The 14,453-nt window shown below is 43.7% G+C and overlaps 1 protein-coding gene across 1 annotated transcript in view; it reads left to right on the forward strand.

The window, feature by feature from the left end:
- LOC106816050 (protein FRG1-like) overlaps window positions 1-13,126 on the forward strand; it is a 14,417-nt gene extending 1,291 nt beyond the window's left edge. The window contains exons 2-8 of the mRNA XM_014820595.1: window positions 5,729-5,805; window positions 7,007-7,132; window positions 7,409-7,578; window positions 10,817-10,924; window positions 11,196-11,287; window positions 11,664-11,774; window positions 12,338-13,126. Coding sequence (XP_014676081.1) covers window positions 5,729-5,805; window positions 7,007-7,132; window positions 7,409-7,578; window positions 10,817-10,924; window positions 11,196-11,287; window positions 11,664-11,774; window positions 12,338-12,374 — 721 coding nt within the window. The 3' untranslated portion in view covers window positions 12,375-13,126. The remainder of the gene's footprint in view (window positions 1-5,728; window positions 5,806-7,006; window positions 7,133-7,408; window positions 7,579-10,816; window positions 10,925-11,195; window positions 11,288-11,663; window positions 11,775-12,337) is intronic.
- The last annotated feature ends 1,327 nt before the right edge of the window (window positions 13,127-14,453 follow it).

The raw sequence follows: 14,453 nt of genomic DNA on the forward strand, positions 1-14,453 counted from the left end.
GTAGATCGCGGTTGTGTGAAGGGAGGGGGAGCTGCGTGGAGAAGGAGGTGAGGGGAGAAGGAGAAGGTGGTGGAGGAGGGGGAGAACTGGTGGAGAAGGAGGAGTGGAGAAGCTGGTGGAGGAGGTGGTGGAGAGGAGGAGGTGGTGCGGAAGTGGCCAGGGAGTGCCCTTCTCCTGCCACCACCTTTCTCTCTTTCTCCACCCTTCACCACACCTTCTCCACCGCACCTCCTTCTTTCTCCACCAGCTTCTCCCTTTCTTCCCTTCTTACATTCTCCACCAGCTTCTTCCCCTCCTCTTCTTCCACAGTTTCTCCCTCCTCCTTTCATCACCACCTTTTCGCCTTTCTCCCCCTTCCTCCTCCACCACCTTCTCCACCTGCTTCCTGCCACTAAGGTTCTCCCCCTTCTCCAGGCCACCTTCCCCTTCTCCCTTCCTTCTCCACCAGCTTCTCCCCTGCTCGTTTCCACACTTGCTCCTTCTCCCCTTCCTCCCAACCAGCTTCTCCCCTCCTTTCTCCACCCTTCTCCCTTCTCCCCTTCCTCCTCTTCACCATCTTCTTCACAAGCTGGGAAGTGACGTCCACGAACACGGCGATTACATCTGAGTGGTTATAAGTATAACACAAACCACACGTGATAAAATAATGCAAATTATCTCCTGTACCGGCCTGATATAGACAAACCCGAAGGCACTGACGTAGCTGGAATACACCAATACCCTGCTGCCATAATTGGCTAATACTGGGATTACTGAAACTGAAAACTAAACTGAAACAGTGGGTTGCTCGCTTCAGTTGTATCGCGCTCTCCGCGCGGCGGGCCACTCAGGTGAGCATAAGGCTATATATAGACTTCCCTACGTGCCTGCTCTCGGCCTCGCTCAACACGTCTGCCCCACTCTGCACCGGGCAGAGTACCGCCCACAGTGCTGCATGCAGTGATATGCTGACCAGTAATACTGTATGCGGTCGTGCAGGCATTGTGCTTTCTAATATATACGACGCCAGGCTGCATAATTTTCGAGCCATTAAACAATGATAGACATAAAGGCCAAGTGTCAAGTAATTTATTTCGTTGTTATACCAGCCGTATCGTAAAATATCGATATCCGGAAGTTGCATCTGCCGATTTAATCGAGTTTTAAACAATATATTGCAAATACGATAATACCGGTACTATCGTTACACCCTTAAGTAGATTGACCACGCGTTTGTTACTCCTCTGCCGTCGTACCAGTCACCTGCCGTATTTCGCTACCTTATCTGGCGTTCTCACACTCCCCAACGGTCCGTCTCTCTCTCTCTCTCTCCGCTGGGCTCTCCGCCGCCGACGGCGTTATAACGGTTATCTTATCAGCGGTTCTCCCAGGATGAAATTCAAACAGGGGGGAGGGAGGGGAAGGGGGGGAGGGGAGGGGGGGTGGGCACTAGGGGGCCGTCGTTTTTTCGCGTCACCACTCAATGAATTGCATAAAATCCGCCCACCACCCATTAGACGGTATTTGGGGCTTGCTTGTATATATTAAGATATAGCCGAGTCGCGGTGCTTACAGTTAAGTGTTGGGTGGGACAAGATTGACGGTTGTATTGTACTGCGAGTGCATGCGTGCGGTACTGGTTAAAAATACACCGCCGGTATCCTTGGTCGAATTGTACTTCCTTGACGATCGATTCCCCCGCGCTTGGCAAACTTTTATTGTGGGTGGAATTTAATCGGGCGCGGAGGATTTTAAACGGCGCGCCAACGATGAAACAGCGGGGGAGTTTTTCCCCAAACGGGGCCCTGCGCGCCCCGTTTGCGCCAACGTAGGGTGAACCCTGTTCATACATGCATCAATGCTGCTGCCAGCCAGGGCACAAGCATGCCTTGCAGCGTTTCAATAAAATGTAATGCTGTAAATAAATACAATGCTATTTACTACAAAGTCACCAGCGGCGCGCCAAAAAAACTCCCCGAGCCAACGCGTTTGTTGGATATCAGCATTCTGGACCGTGCCCGGCCCGACGGTGAGCGCGGGGAGAGGGAGGCTGGTTAACTGTCGCGCTGGCCGCCCCGTCTTTCGTAAAAACATGTGCATATATATATATATTTGTGTGTTGCAGTGTGGCGGCGTATTAGGATTAGCTACGTCGTTAAAACTGCCACAGCCACGCCAGCACGTGCTTCGCACGACGTGCCGTCGCCACGGGCAGCCGCCGTTCAAGAGGTTGAATAAAACCTCGCACGTTCAGGGCCAGGCGCTTTCCAGATTAACATCTAGTGAAATTGCTCAGTTGTAAACAAACATCAATCAACGGGCTTAGCCAATCAACGTCAGGAGGACTAAGATGGGCTACGGAAATTTGAAATCGCACGTCACGATGTGTTCGAGGTAGACTGGATTACGAGACCTTACTCGGCCAAGTATCTTTCGCTACACTACAAGTTATAGTTAGTGCAGCGCTGTAGAACCTCTCCACCTGCGAAGCAGTTAGCTGCATCGCCGAATCCTATGTAGTTAGGAAACAATCATACCTTAGAAATCCCCCATTACACAAGAGGGCCTATTCGCGCCACTATGGCAACGCCATAAGTACGAAATAAATTTCAGGGCGTGAAACACCGGAAGAAATTGCAAACTACGCATTTTCTAGAGGAATCAAACGCAGCAGACCAGCTAAACGACGCATTACCAAGACATTTGTAATTTAATATCATCGACCTACGTGCATAGTCGAAAAGGCTTGTTGGAATCGCCCACAAATACCCTCAATTGACCGATTAATACGGCTTATCATCTCCTCTGTGTGTGTGTGTGTGTGTGTGTGTGTGTGTGGTGTGTGGTGTTACATATGTGTGTGTGTGTGTGTGTGTGTGTGTATGTATGTGTGTGTGTGTGTGTGTGTGTGTGTGAGTGTGTGTTAGATATGGTGAGGTTTGAAGGTAGTTAAAGAGGAAATTTAGATCAGCGGGCGGTGAATCGATGATGTGATCATCGTTTTCAAGAAGGGGGAGGTAAATGTAATATGTGGTTTACAGATGGTACATTTTATTAGTAAATGTAGTTAGACTTAGTTGTAAATAGTCTGGGCTAAGGTAGAGTCAGTCGTTTAGCATGTAGGTTATGAATGGTAGGTGCGTGTGTGCGATATAAGCCTTGTCTACACGACGACGCTTAACTCGAGTTAAGGTAACTCGAGTTAGCGTTAACTCGAGTTAGCTTAACCTCGCCAGTCGATCGAGGTTAAGCTAACTCGAGTTACCTTAAGGATACTCTCAAGGTTTTAGGAAAATTTTTACTGATTTTTCGTTTTCAAGTTTATTTGATGGCTAACACTATGTGCCACTTGTGTACGTGCTCATTTCTCCATATAACGGTACATGTGAACTGTCAGAGCGTTTTGCTTGCCAGCGTACATGTGTAGTGAGCCGCGGCTGACGTCATTATGACGTGAGACACATGATGCAACGGCGTCGGAACTGCCGCGGCACTTTTTTCAGGCCATAAATTTTCCGTAACCAAAATCTTTCTATAATGTATACCGTTTTTTGGCCGGTACATATATCATGTATATACGTGTAATCTAGGCCCCTATAAGCGGAGACCAGGTTCAGATGAGGTCAGGTCACCTGTAGCTATAAAATTTTATGATCCAGAACTCTGGCACACATTCCTCTGCCACCCGTCTACTCCTGATTCTATGCAGGCAGCATGCCGTTGCGTTATATTGAGGGAGCATGCTTTGCCCGGGGTCAGCGCGTTTCATGATGAATATTAACAGTTCGTTTGTGAGCACCAGTACAATTGTATGCATGTCTTGAATGAGAATGTATTTCAGGAAGTTTTACCAAAGATTATTCCACTGTTAAAGTGAGAAAAATAAATTTGGAGTTTTTGGTCATTATTGAATATTTTAATTCTATGTTAAGCAACAAATCTTTCAAATCATCATGTATTTTTCTAAAATTACAGTGAAAGGTCGAATTGTACTTCTTGACGATCGATTCCCGCGCTGGCAAACTTTTATTGTGGTGGAATTTAATCGGGGCGGAGGTATTTTAAACGGGGCGCAACGATTGAAACAGGGGGGAGTTTTCCCAAACGGGGCGCGCGCGCCCCGTTTGCGCAACGTAGGGTGAACCCTGTATATACATGCATCAATGCTGCTGCAGCCAGGGACACAAGCATGCACTTGCAGCGTTTCAATAAAATGTAATGCTAAATAAATACAAAATCTATTTACTACAAAAGTCACCGCGGCGCAAAAACTCCCCGAGCCAGCGTTTGTTGGATATAGCATTTGGACCGTGCCCGGCCGCCACGTGAGCGCGGGGGAAGAGGGAGGCTGGAATGTCGCGCTCCGCCGTCTTCGTAAAAACATGTGCATATATATATATATTTGTGTGTCAGTGTGGCGGCGTATTGTAGGATTAGCTACGTGTAAAAACTGCCACAGCCACGCCAGCACGTGCTCGCACGACGTGCCGTCGCCACGGGCAGCGCCGGGTCAAGAGGTTGATAAAAACCTCGCACGTTCGGAGCCAGGCGCTTTTCCAGATAACATCTAGTGAAAATTCTCAGTGTAAACAAACATCAATCAACGGGCTTAGCCAATCAACGTCGGGGGTACTAAGATGGCTACGAAAATTTGAATCGCACGTCACGATTCGAGGTAGACTGGTACGGACCTTAACTCGGCCAAGTATCTTTCGCTACACTAAAGTTATAGTTAGTGCAGCGTGTAGAACTCTCCACCGCGAAGCAGTCTAAGCTGAATCGCCGATCCTTGTGTGGAAAAATACCTTGAAAATCCTTCCAAGAGGGCCTCTTCGCGCCATCTATGGCACGCCATAAGTACGAGAATAAATTCAGGGCGTGAAACGGAAGAAATGCAAACTCGCTTTTCTAGAGGAAAATCAAACGCGCCGACCAGCAAACGAGCAATTACCAGCATTTGTATTTATTCTCGACCTACGTGCATAGTCGAAAGGCTTGTGGAATCGCCACAACTCCTCAATTGACCGATTATACGGCTTTATCCTGTACCCAAAGGGCACTGCCGAAATTTTTCTAAATAGGGCAGCGAATAAGATTTATTGTCACCGCTGCGCGGCGTTTAGGCGCTTCGCGCGGATATCCGGGCTGCAGATCGTCTAGACAGAGTGCACTCACGGAGAGTCCATATATACCTCCGCCAACGACATACGCCATACGACTCACGAACACACGAATAACCCACGATATACGCTAGCGTACTGACATGTACACGCTGGCTTGCTGGCTTGCTGCTCGCTCGCTCGTAGCAGCCGCTCGTTGCTGCTGCTTGCTCACATGTACACGCTTGCTGGCTTGCTAAGTAACTCGCTGGCTTGCTGGGTGATATCGATCGACCGCCAACTACATACGCCATACGCCACGGCTTGCTGACTCGCTGGCTGGCTGGCTGGTTAATATCGATCGCGCGAACACACGAACACACGAGAGCGAAAACATAACCTCCTCCAACTCTGTTGGGCAGAGGTAACTACACACAAATTTTGTTGACCCCCCTCCCCCCACTTCTAAGTTCTAGGGTATACGAGACTAGGATCTATTTGGAGTATATTGTTGAGGATCAAATGTTTATCTCCTCGTTTATATGCACATTCATCATTACAGTTTAATGTGTATTCACGCTGTATCACGCTATAACTAAGGTTGTCAATAATTTTAGTAATTTATAGGCTAATCCATTCAATCTCCTCAGGAAAAGGCACAAGAAGAAGCGGAAACGAGTTGAAGAACATGAAGACAGTGAAATGGTTCAGGACATTGCAAGTCATGGTACCTTAGTTATTTGTACATTTGTGTAATTTTTGTGTGCCTGTGAATTATTTGTTTACCTTCTATGCTGTTTATAATGAATGTGGGTGTGGTTGCAGGGTGCTACACAATTTTTTTTCTTCCACTTGTATCGGGCAAGTGAGTTATGAAACTGGTTGCCCAGAGGCAAAAGTCACTTGCCCGAAAAACATAAAGAAATACACAATATTTTTTTCTAACATGAATTTAAATGGTAAATAACGTAAATGAAGGTCCAACAAGTCAACATCCAGCATTTCACTTAACGGCACGGTAGAAAGTTGAACAGCTGATACGAGTTTGTATACAAAATATATTCATGTTGGGACACAGCACGCAGTTTGTTTTAATTTTTAACTTTCTTAAGTGTTGGTTTATTATCAGAAACCCACCACACTCACAATAAATTAAAAAAATATGTTCACGTTTATTTGGGGCTGGATCGTAAGCGCAGAGAATATAGTGGTGCATGCATGCAGATATAATGTAGACCATGACAGCACAATATACAGTGTACCGGAATATCTGTTTTTTTGTACTTCAGCAAAGAAAATCCTCTTTCACAGGTTGCAGTAGGGGGGCAAACATTTGAGGTAGCTGATCACGTAATGACTATGCCTGGCCTGGGGGCCGGGTTTACATGTTGCTGTGTCTGTATCCACCGATTGTTTCATTGCATTGTGTTTTATTCGTTGCAGCAAGGCAGCTCGATGACATGTCTGTGCAAAAAAATGCAAGGGACAGATGGAAACAGAAAAATATCATTATGTCTTGTCTAGACATTCAATAAAAAAAACTTGGTTGCCCGAACGGGCAAGTGCAATTTCTAGCTACTTGCCGGGGGCGGGGGGGCGAATTGTGGTTGCCCCGGGCAAGCGGGCAAGCAGGCTTGTCGCGCCCTGGGTTGTGTTGTGTGCATTTGTGCATTTATGTGCTTGTGGTGGTGGGGGAGGTGTCATTGTGTTTGTGCTTGCATGGGTGTGAGTGCGCTTTCGTGCCTGTGTGTGTGAGTGGATGTGTGAGGATGCATTTTTGTGTTTATTAGTGTGTGTCAGTGCATGCACAAGCATGTATGTACCCGAGTTTCTAACAAGTACACAAGCTAAATCCCAGATGAAATCCTAAAAAAGAACTAAAAAAGAATGAAATACTCATATATGCTGTTTTTAATACTGTTGCATAGATGGCTGGTGGGCAGTGGAGAAGTTTGATGAAGTCACAGGATCGGTAGCAATAGAAGTGAGGCCACACACGTATGTCATTGCACTCGACAATGGCTTGTTTACGACCGGGCCGCCACACGATGAAGGTAGCCATTTAATCAGATGTATGTGTGTGAAAAGAGAAAGTTGAAATATGGTTTAATTTTGGAAATAAAGTTAAAATATGAAAGTGTGATTATGTTGCATCGCTTGAACATATCTCGTCAATATTTATTATATGAACGCCCGTGCGCTACATTACTTTACTACATAGCGTGAAGTAATTCCCACGCGATACGAGAGATGAGCGTAACTCTTCCCCGCTAATTTCTGATGAAAGAATATTTGTGTTGATTCACACGTACGGATTTGGTTTTGCTCAGGGGAAGGTCCGAACCCAGAGGAAGTGCTGACGGCAGTGCGTGTATCCGACAGCAAGGTGGCGCTAAAGTCTGGCTACGGGAAATACCTCTCCGTTGAGAAGAGTGGTGTCGTTGCTGGTCGATCAGATGCAATCGGGCCGCGTGAAATGTGGGAGCCTGTGTTTGAAAACGTAAACAGACGATGATGACTTGGTACATGTTTGCAGCTGCTACTGCTAGTGCTACTGCTGTTGCTATTGCTGCTGTTGTTGCTGCTGCTGCTAGTGCTGCTGCGATTGCTGCTACTGCTGCTGTTGTTGCTGCTACTGCTGCTATTGCTTCTGTTGTTGCTATGCTATTGCTGCTGTTGTTGCTGCTATTGCTGCTGCTGCTGCTGCTACTGCTAGTGCTGCTGCTCCTGCTGCTGCTACTGCTACTGCTGCTGTTGTTGCTGCTGCTCCTGCTGCGCTGCTACTACTGCTGCTACTGCTATTGCTACTGCTACTGCTAATGCTACTGCTACTGCTACTGCTAATGTTGATGCCGCTGCTGCTGCTACTGCTGCTGCTACTGCTGCTGCTGTTGTTGCTGGCGCTGCTGCTGCTCGACTGTGCAAGCCATAGGGCATTGGCAGCCTATGCCGTGCGCAGTCACAATGTGAGCAGCAGAATCCTTTATGCTTTGGTTGACTAGTGGAATTTTCAGTAATGTTCCCATGTTCTTTCTCGCTCTCTCTCTCTCTCTATGGAATCATAGTATTGCGATATAAATTTATTTATTTATTCATAATAATAACTTTTGTGAATTATTATAATAATATAATATAAGTAATATATCATAAGACGTGAGTGGAACAATTATACAATTTGCTTACCCGACCGTATGCCTGCTCGCACGATTGCGTGTGTAGGACCTACGTGACTGCCTGTCTAACTCCACTCTCCCTTCTCAACGTAAGGACGGCGTGCTGACGTTCACTGGCTTTCTATTACGGATGAATAGCTAAATGCTGCTGGCGTCGTTGCATGGTGACGGTGTCCTCGGGAAGTCAACGTACGGCGCCAACAGCCTTTAGAAATATAGTTATTATGGCTGTTACCCGACGCAACGCAAGTAAAGATAAATTGGTTTCGGTTCATTTTTAAACATATTCCAGGGCCGTAGGCTGAGCAAATTCCTAGGGGCCAGTGGCGGATCCGTGATTTCAATTGGAGGTGGCGAAAAACAGGCGGGGGTCTGGGGGGTCCTCCCACAGAAAATTTTGAAAATGTAGATCGCATGAGATGGTATTTGAAGCACTTTTGAGTACATGTACAGCCTTCATTCTGACTAGGAAAATTCTCTTTTAGTAGAACAATTTATTTTTTAAATTTTGCTCCAAAATCTAGGGATGGAAGCTGCCCCCCGCACGCTATACGGCCCTGTATTCGCAATAAACATGCATACATAATTTAAATTTAATCGTGATTCACGTGCGATAAACCAGTCGTTCATAGCCCTCACTGTACATATAAACTAGTTTGTATTACATGTATATTAATATCAATATCTGCCTCACAAAAACGAGAACCTGTATCCATGCTTCATGTATAATTAATATTTAATTTTGCTTTAGATTGATACGATATATATATAATCCAACATTTTCCTCGTTTGTAATGGTTATAAAAAAATTGCAGCTCTCTACTATATTGACACACACACGCAGTCACGCACACACACACACGCACGCACGCACACACGCCCGCACGCACGCCCACACGTACGCACGAACACACGCACACACACACACGCACGCGACATTGGTCATTATTGAATATTTTAATTCTATGTTAAGCAACAAATCTTTCAAATCATCATGTATTTTTCTAAAATTACAGTGAAACACTTTTTTGTGCTAAATCACAATGCTCAGAATGCACCAGAGCCCACCATTTGCCTTGTAGATTTCAAAATTGTTACGGGGGGGGGCATGCCCCCAGACCCCCCTAGGGTGGCCTCGCCTCCCCGGGGCTCGCCCTATCACCAAAGCCGCGGCACTATTTTATTGCTTCTGACGCCCTTGGATACAACCAGCATTTTCACGATATTCACTGAGCCAGTATCCATCAACATCAGGAGTAGATAATTAACCTGATCAACATCAACCCTGCTACAGCTGTACTACTACCCTGATCCAATAAGTATCCCACAAGAGCCTAAAATAGTTCTCACACCTCGCAACGCACCTTACATAAGGCGCGCGTTTGTTGACAGTGACGTCAGGCAATGGGCGGGTTCGCGCCATTTGCATGAAATTGCGTTGGCCACCTCGTAATTTCTCAGAATTTCTCAAGGTGCATGGAACATTTTACCAATTTAGTGGTGTCAGTTAGTCATGGATATGTCGCAGTAAGTACTAACAATAGATATATCACATACGTTCACCCATTTTGCACACAGGCGGTCACTCATTGTGAAAAATAGAAAAACCCTGATTAAAGAAAGAAATTTCTCCGTTTCAATTTCTGACATAGTAGCCGATGTATAACTGGATATTTCTCTGTGATTACAACTCGGATTAATTTAATTTTACACTCGTTTTAATGGTAACATATTGTGGTAAAGAAGTGCGTCAGGGATTGTTATTAAGTGCCTCTTTATTCGCTAAAATTTTCAATTCTAACACAGCTGGATTTTTAAGCAGTTTTTTCAATTTTTCTCAGTAAATATGAAAATTAAAGAAAAATCCTGACGCACTATTTTGGTCCATATTGTGCTTAACATGTGGCAAAAATGTTGTATCCTCACTCTTTATAAATACAATTACAAAATTATATTCGTACTAAATACAAAATATCCAAAATACAATTTTTACATAAAAATTCAAAATTTGTGTGGTAACATAATTAGGTGCTGGAAATTTCATGAAATTTTTTGGCTCGCGCATAGAGATATATCTCCTCAATAAATAAAACAAGTGATTGATTTGATTCATTCGCCAATAAACGTTTAATCTTCACTAGAGCAATACCCGTACAAAAGGTGGAGAGTATCCTTAACTCGAGTTAAGGCCCCGTGTAGACGCTTAACTCGAGTTAGCGAATAGTACATAACTCCACGATAGGCGGCAACACTAGTATGATGTACGTACACACGCACGCACGCACGCACGCACGCACGCACGCACGCACGCACGCACGCACGCACGCACGCACGTGTACTTACACACGCACGCACACACTCATGCACGCACGTGTACGTGCACACGCACGCACACACTCATGCACGCACGTGTACGTGCACACGCACGCATGCACGCACGTGTACGTGCACACGCACGTGTACGTGCACACGCACGCACGCACGTAATTTGTTTGAAAATGTTCATTTAATGTGGCGTAAAACCTGGCAAAGCATTGGATACACATGTAACTTTTTTGTTTTTAGGGCAAGTTAGCATTGTTGGCTTGTAACAGTTGCTTCCTTTCCTGCACTGAAGAGGATGGGGATCTCATAGCTAAGAGTCCCAAGGTCGAGGCAAATGAAATCATAAAGGTATGCCAGTGATCTGTGATCTAATCACTTCATTTATTTGGCTTGTCCATTTTTAATGACAATTCATTGTACTATCAATATTTGATGTTAGATCACCAGAAAAGATATCATGGAACAGTTGTGATTTGTCTTGCAAGAGAATGCCCATGAGAGAATCGGTAATACAGAAAAAAAAGACAAACTGTTTCCGTTTATTAATGCATAGTATGTAAAATAACGAGGCAATATGTGGTTATGTATGTTGTGTTATGACTCCTCCATACTTTGTCAGGTCAGAACGAAAGCTGAAAAACAGACGGAAAAGAAAGACAACCAGCCAGACATTGATAAGGGCAGTGTGAAATTATCAGAACTCTCCTATGTGTAAGTAAACCATTATTATAATAGATAACCTTGGCTACGGATAGTACTGTGGTAGTTATATTTATCTTGTGATGCTCTTTAGAGGACATTGCATATACATGGGTATAAACAATCTCATGTAAAGATTTGATGCTTGGAAAATATTAATTTTAAAAACACTCCGTAGGAGAATAGCTGAACTGTGCAGCGCATATAATAATATAATTTCAATAAAAGCATGGAAAGAGATTGGATATACCTACCTTGGATATATGGAGTAATCACTATATATCATTTCATACCTCTGGTTCACGCAATATAACATGCTTCAGCACAATACACAGTCACACTGTGTCATGCCAATCTAATAAATGCTTTTGGCGCCGTGTTTCGTTAGGAAAATGTTTCAGAGCTTTCAGGACAGGAAACTCCGGGTGAACGAAGGGGACCGGACGAACCTTAAGAAGGCGAAGGAGGATGGTTCACTGCACGGGATGCTGCTAGACAGGTACTTGTCGTAAAAAAGAACAAATTTTTCACATCTTTCATGGGAATTTCACTTTATCATATTTCATGGGAATTTCACTTTGGCAAACTGCACCGTGCGTAGACATTCGCAAATGGTTTTTGTCCTGCTGTGATAACACTGCCAGTTAGCTAATATAAGGCTGTTCTGTCAATACTTCTATTTGACCCCGCATCGTTTTTCCGTAATATAGTTATAGTAATATTCGCTAAAATATTCGTTTATCTATGTAATTGATCGGACTGACTTGGATTTTTCCGATCATTTTTCCAATTATCAGAGGTATTTAAACAGCCGTTTTTGTGTGTTCATTCGTTCATGCATTTAGCAATGAAAAATGGTTGAAGTTCGGATGCTTTCATATTTTTTACAACTGTTGAACAAAGTATTAGAACGGGCATGTATTCGCTCGAAGTCTCCACTATTGCGAGTAGTATACAATATTCATTTTGGTTTTGAATGTATAAATGCACCTCTTCTCCATATTACTGCTGACTATACCGGGCAACAGCCCACGTACATTGACAGTATTTTTCTACTTTTAGGAGAGAAAAAATGAAAGCGGATCGATACTGTAAATAAGACATCTGCCATCTGTTACTGATTGAGTGTAGAGCTACCAAGACATAGCACTGATAGCAGAGCAGCTGGTTTTCAACATGGTAAATGCGTTGCCATTACCATCTTTCATTCTGCAAAGCACATGGCAGTTTTATTAGTATAGATTTAGGCATATATTGATTATATTCGATGTTTCATGAGAGTTGGGAAGACTGAACAATGCTCGTAGAAGGAATTGTCGTGTACTGTCTCGTAGTAATCACTACAGAATGGTCGTTATATTTCCATTTCAATTCTCGTGCTTTCTGTATTTGTACATGTGAGAAAAACCTGTGTGTGCCAGTGATAGGTATTTTTCACCAACTTAGGGCAAACTACGTCTGGTTGGGGGTGGAGTGGTTGGGGCATGTGATGTCGAAGGGGTATGAGGGTTTGGGATAGAATGTGAGAGGGTAATAAAGGCATTGGAATGGTTAAGGGGCTTGGTGCTGGAAGGAACAGGTGGGTGGGAGTTGGTGAATGGAGTAAAGGGGGCGTGTGAGCATGCGTGCTGTGTGTGAGTGTGTGAGTGCAGGGGGGGGGGGGTGATTGTTCTACTCCAGTAGTTAATGCAATAACTAGATTTCACGAGTAGGCATGATTGTACAGGTGACGAGTACCATTTTCAGTTACTTATCAACCAGATCAGCTCCATACGATGTGAATTTTTAGGAATGTATGACACTTCATTTTAAATAAACAATGTATATGCTATTTTTTAGCAAGAAAATGAATCTAGCATAATAACTTTATATGTTTGCCAGGTTCGAGTATAGCTTACAACAATGCGTAGTCTAGCACATGAAAATTGTCATTGTCATCGCTTTTTTTGGCATGATCATAAAATCATCTGATATAATTTGGCACAACACTAAGTTATAAATTATTCCTAGATTTTTCCAATTTTATTAAAAAAAATAAATGAATTCCTTAAATAACAACTTCTAGATTTCACAAATTAAGCTGCTTACACAGCATAAAAATAAGCATTTCTTGTTATTGTTCAGTTTGCGCAATCGAAGGAGTCTAATTACACACACATTACCAGGTGTGCATGCCTCACAATATAAACGAACATGTTAGCCATAAATAACTATTAAAGCCACAATATGCGCATCCAAACGCTAATTTCTCCAGTACTAGACTAGCAAATACTTTGTGACATGCATAATAACACTACCTTATGACAAAATAAACTCTAGTTCCTCCCATTTCAGTGCGCATTTGCTTAAAACCAACAAGAAAAAGGTGCGAAATCTGGTAATCTGGCGCCAACGCCGAATTGTTTGCCAAGCAATTTCGCCCCGAATCGGTTAGGTGACGTCACATGTTGCTACGGGTGTTGAGCAGAGAATATAATCGTTTACATTTTAAGATAGTTGTAGTATTGTGAACTGCAGTGTATGTAACATCAATGGCTATTGGGAAAGTAATACTAGGCAGCGTAATAGACTCTGAGAATAACATTGATTTTAGGCTTGATATCGCGAACGATAACATGTCATTGCGCTAGCAGCGTGCGAGCGAAAAACGCACACGGGCCGTAGAAATCTTTGCTACACCCGCTGTACGGTTGCTTGGCAGAGCAACGCAAAAGTGTCAACAACATCGGAGAATTTGAACAACATTGGAGGTATTTTCAAATACCTTTTATAAGACAACGCGCAGTGAAATGGGAGGAACTAGAGTTTATTTTGTCATAAGTTAGTATGATTATGCATGACACAAAGTATTTGCTAGTCTAGTACTGGAGAAATTAGCGTGTAGATGCGCATATTGTCGCTTTAATAAATAATGGCGTGTGCTAACATCACTAATAGCTTTTTCAGATTGACAACAGACGGCGCACAAGTCGCACATTGGCTGACACCTATGCTAATATTATTAGTTGCATTAATAATATCAAGAGCATATTAAGAAGGAGAGCGTACAACGGTGAAATGCTGAAACCATGTTACAGTATTAGTCGAATTAATAAACTTTTTCCGTTTTATTTTGACGATTCTTTGCAGTATTATTGATCAGCCGTCCTGCCTTGTTAATATAAAACAAACCGCATGT

This window comes from Priapulus caudatus, unplaced genomic scaffold, assembly GCF_000485595.1.
Source record: "Priapulus caudatus unplaced genomic scaffold, Priapulus_caudatus-5.0.1 Scaffold1270, whole genome shotgun sequence".
Lineage (NCBI taxonomy): Eukaryota > Metazoa > Priapulida > Priapulimorpha > Priapulimorphida > Priapulidae > Priapulus > Priapulus caudatus.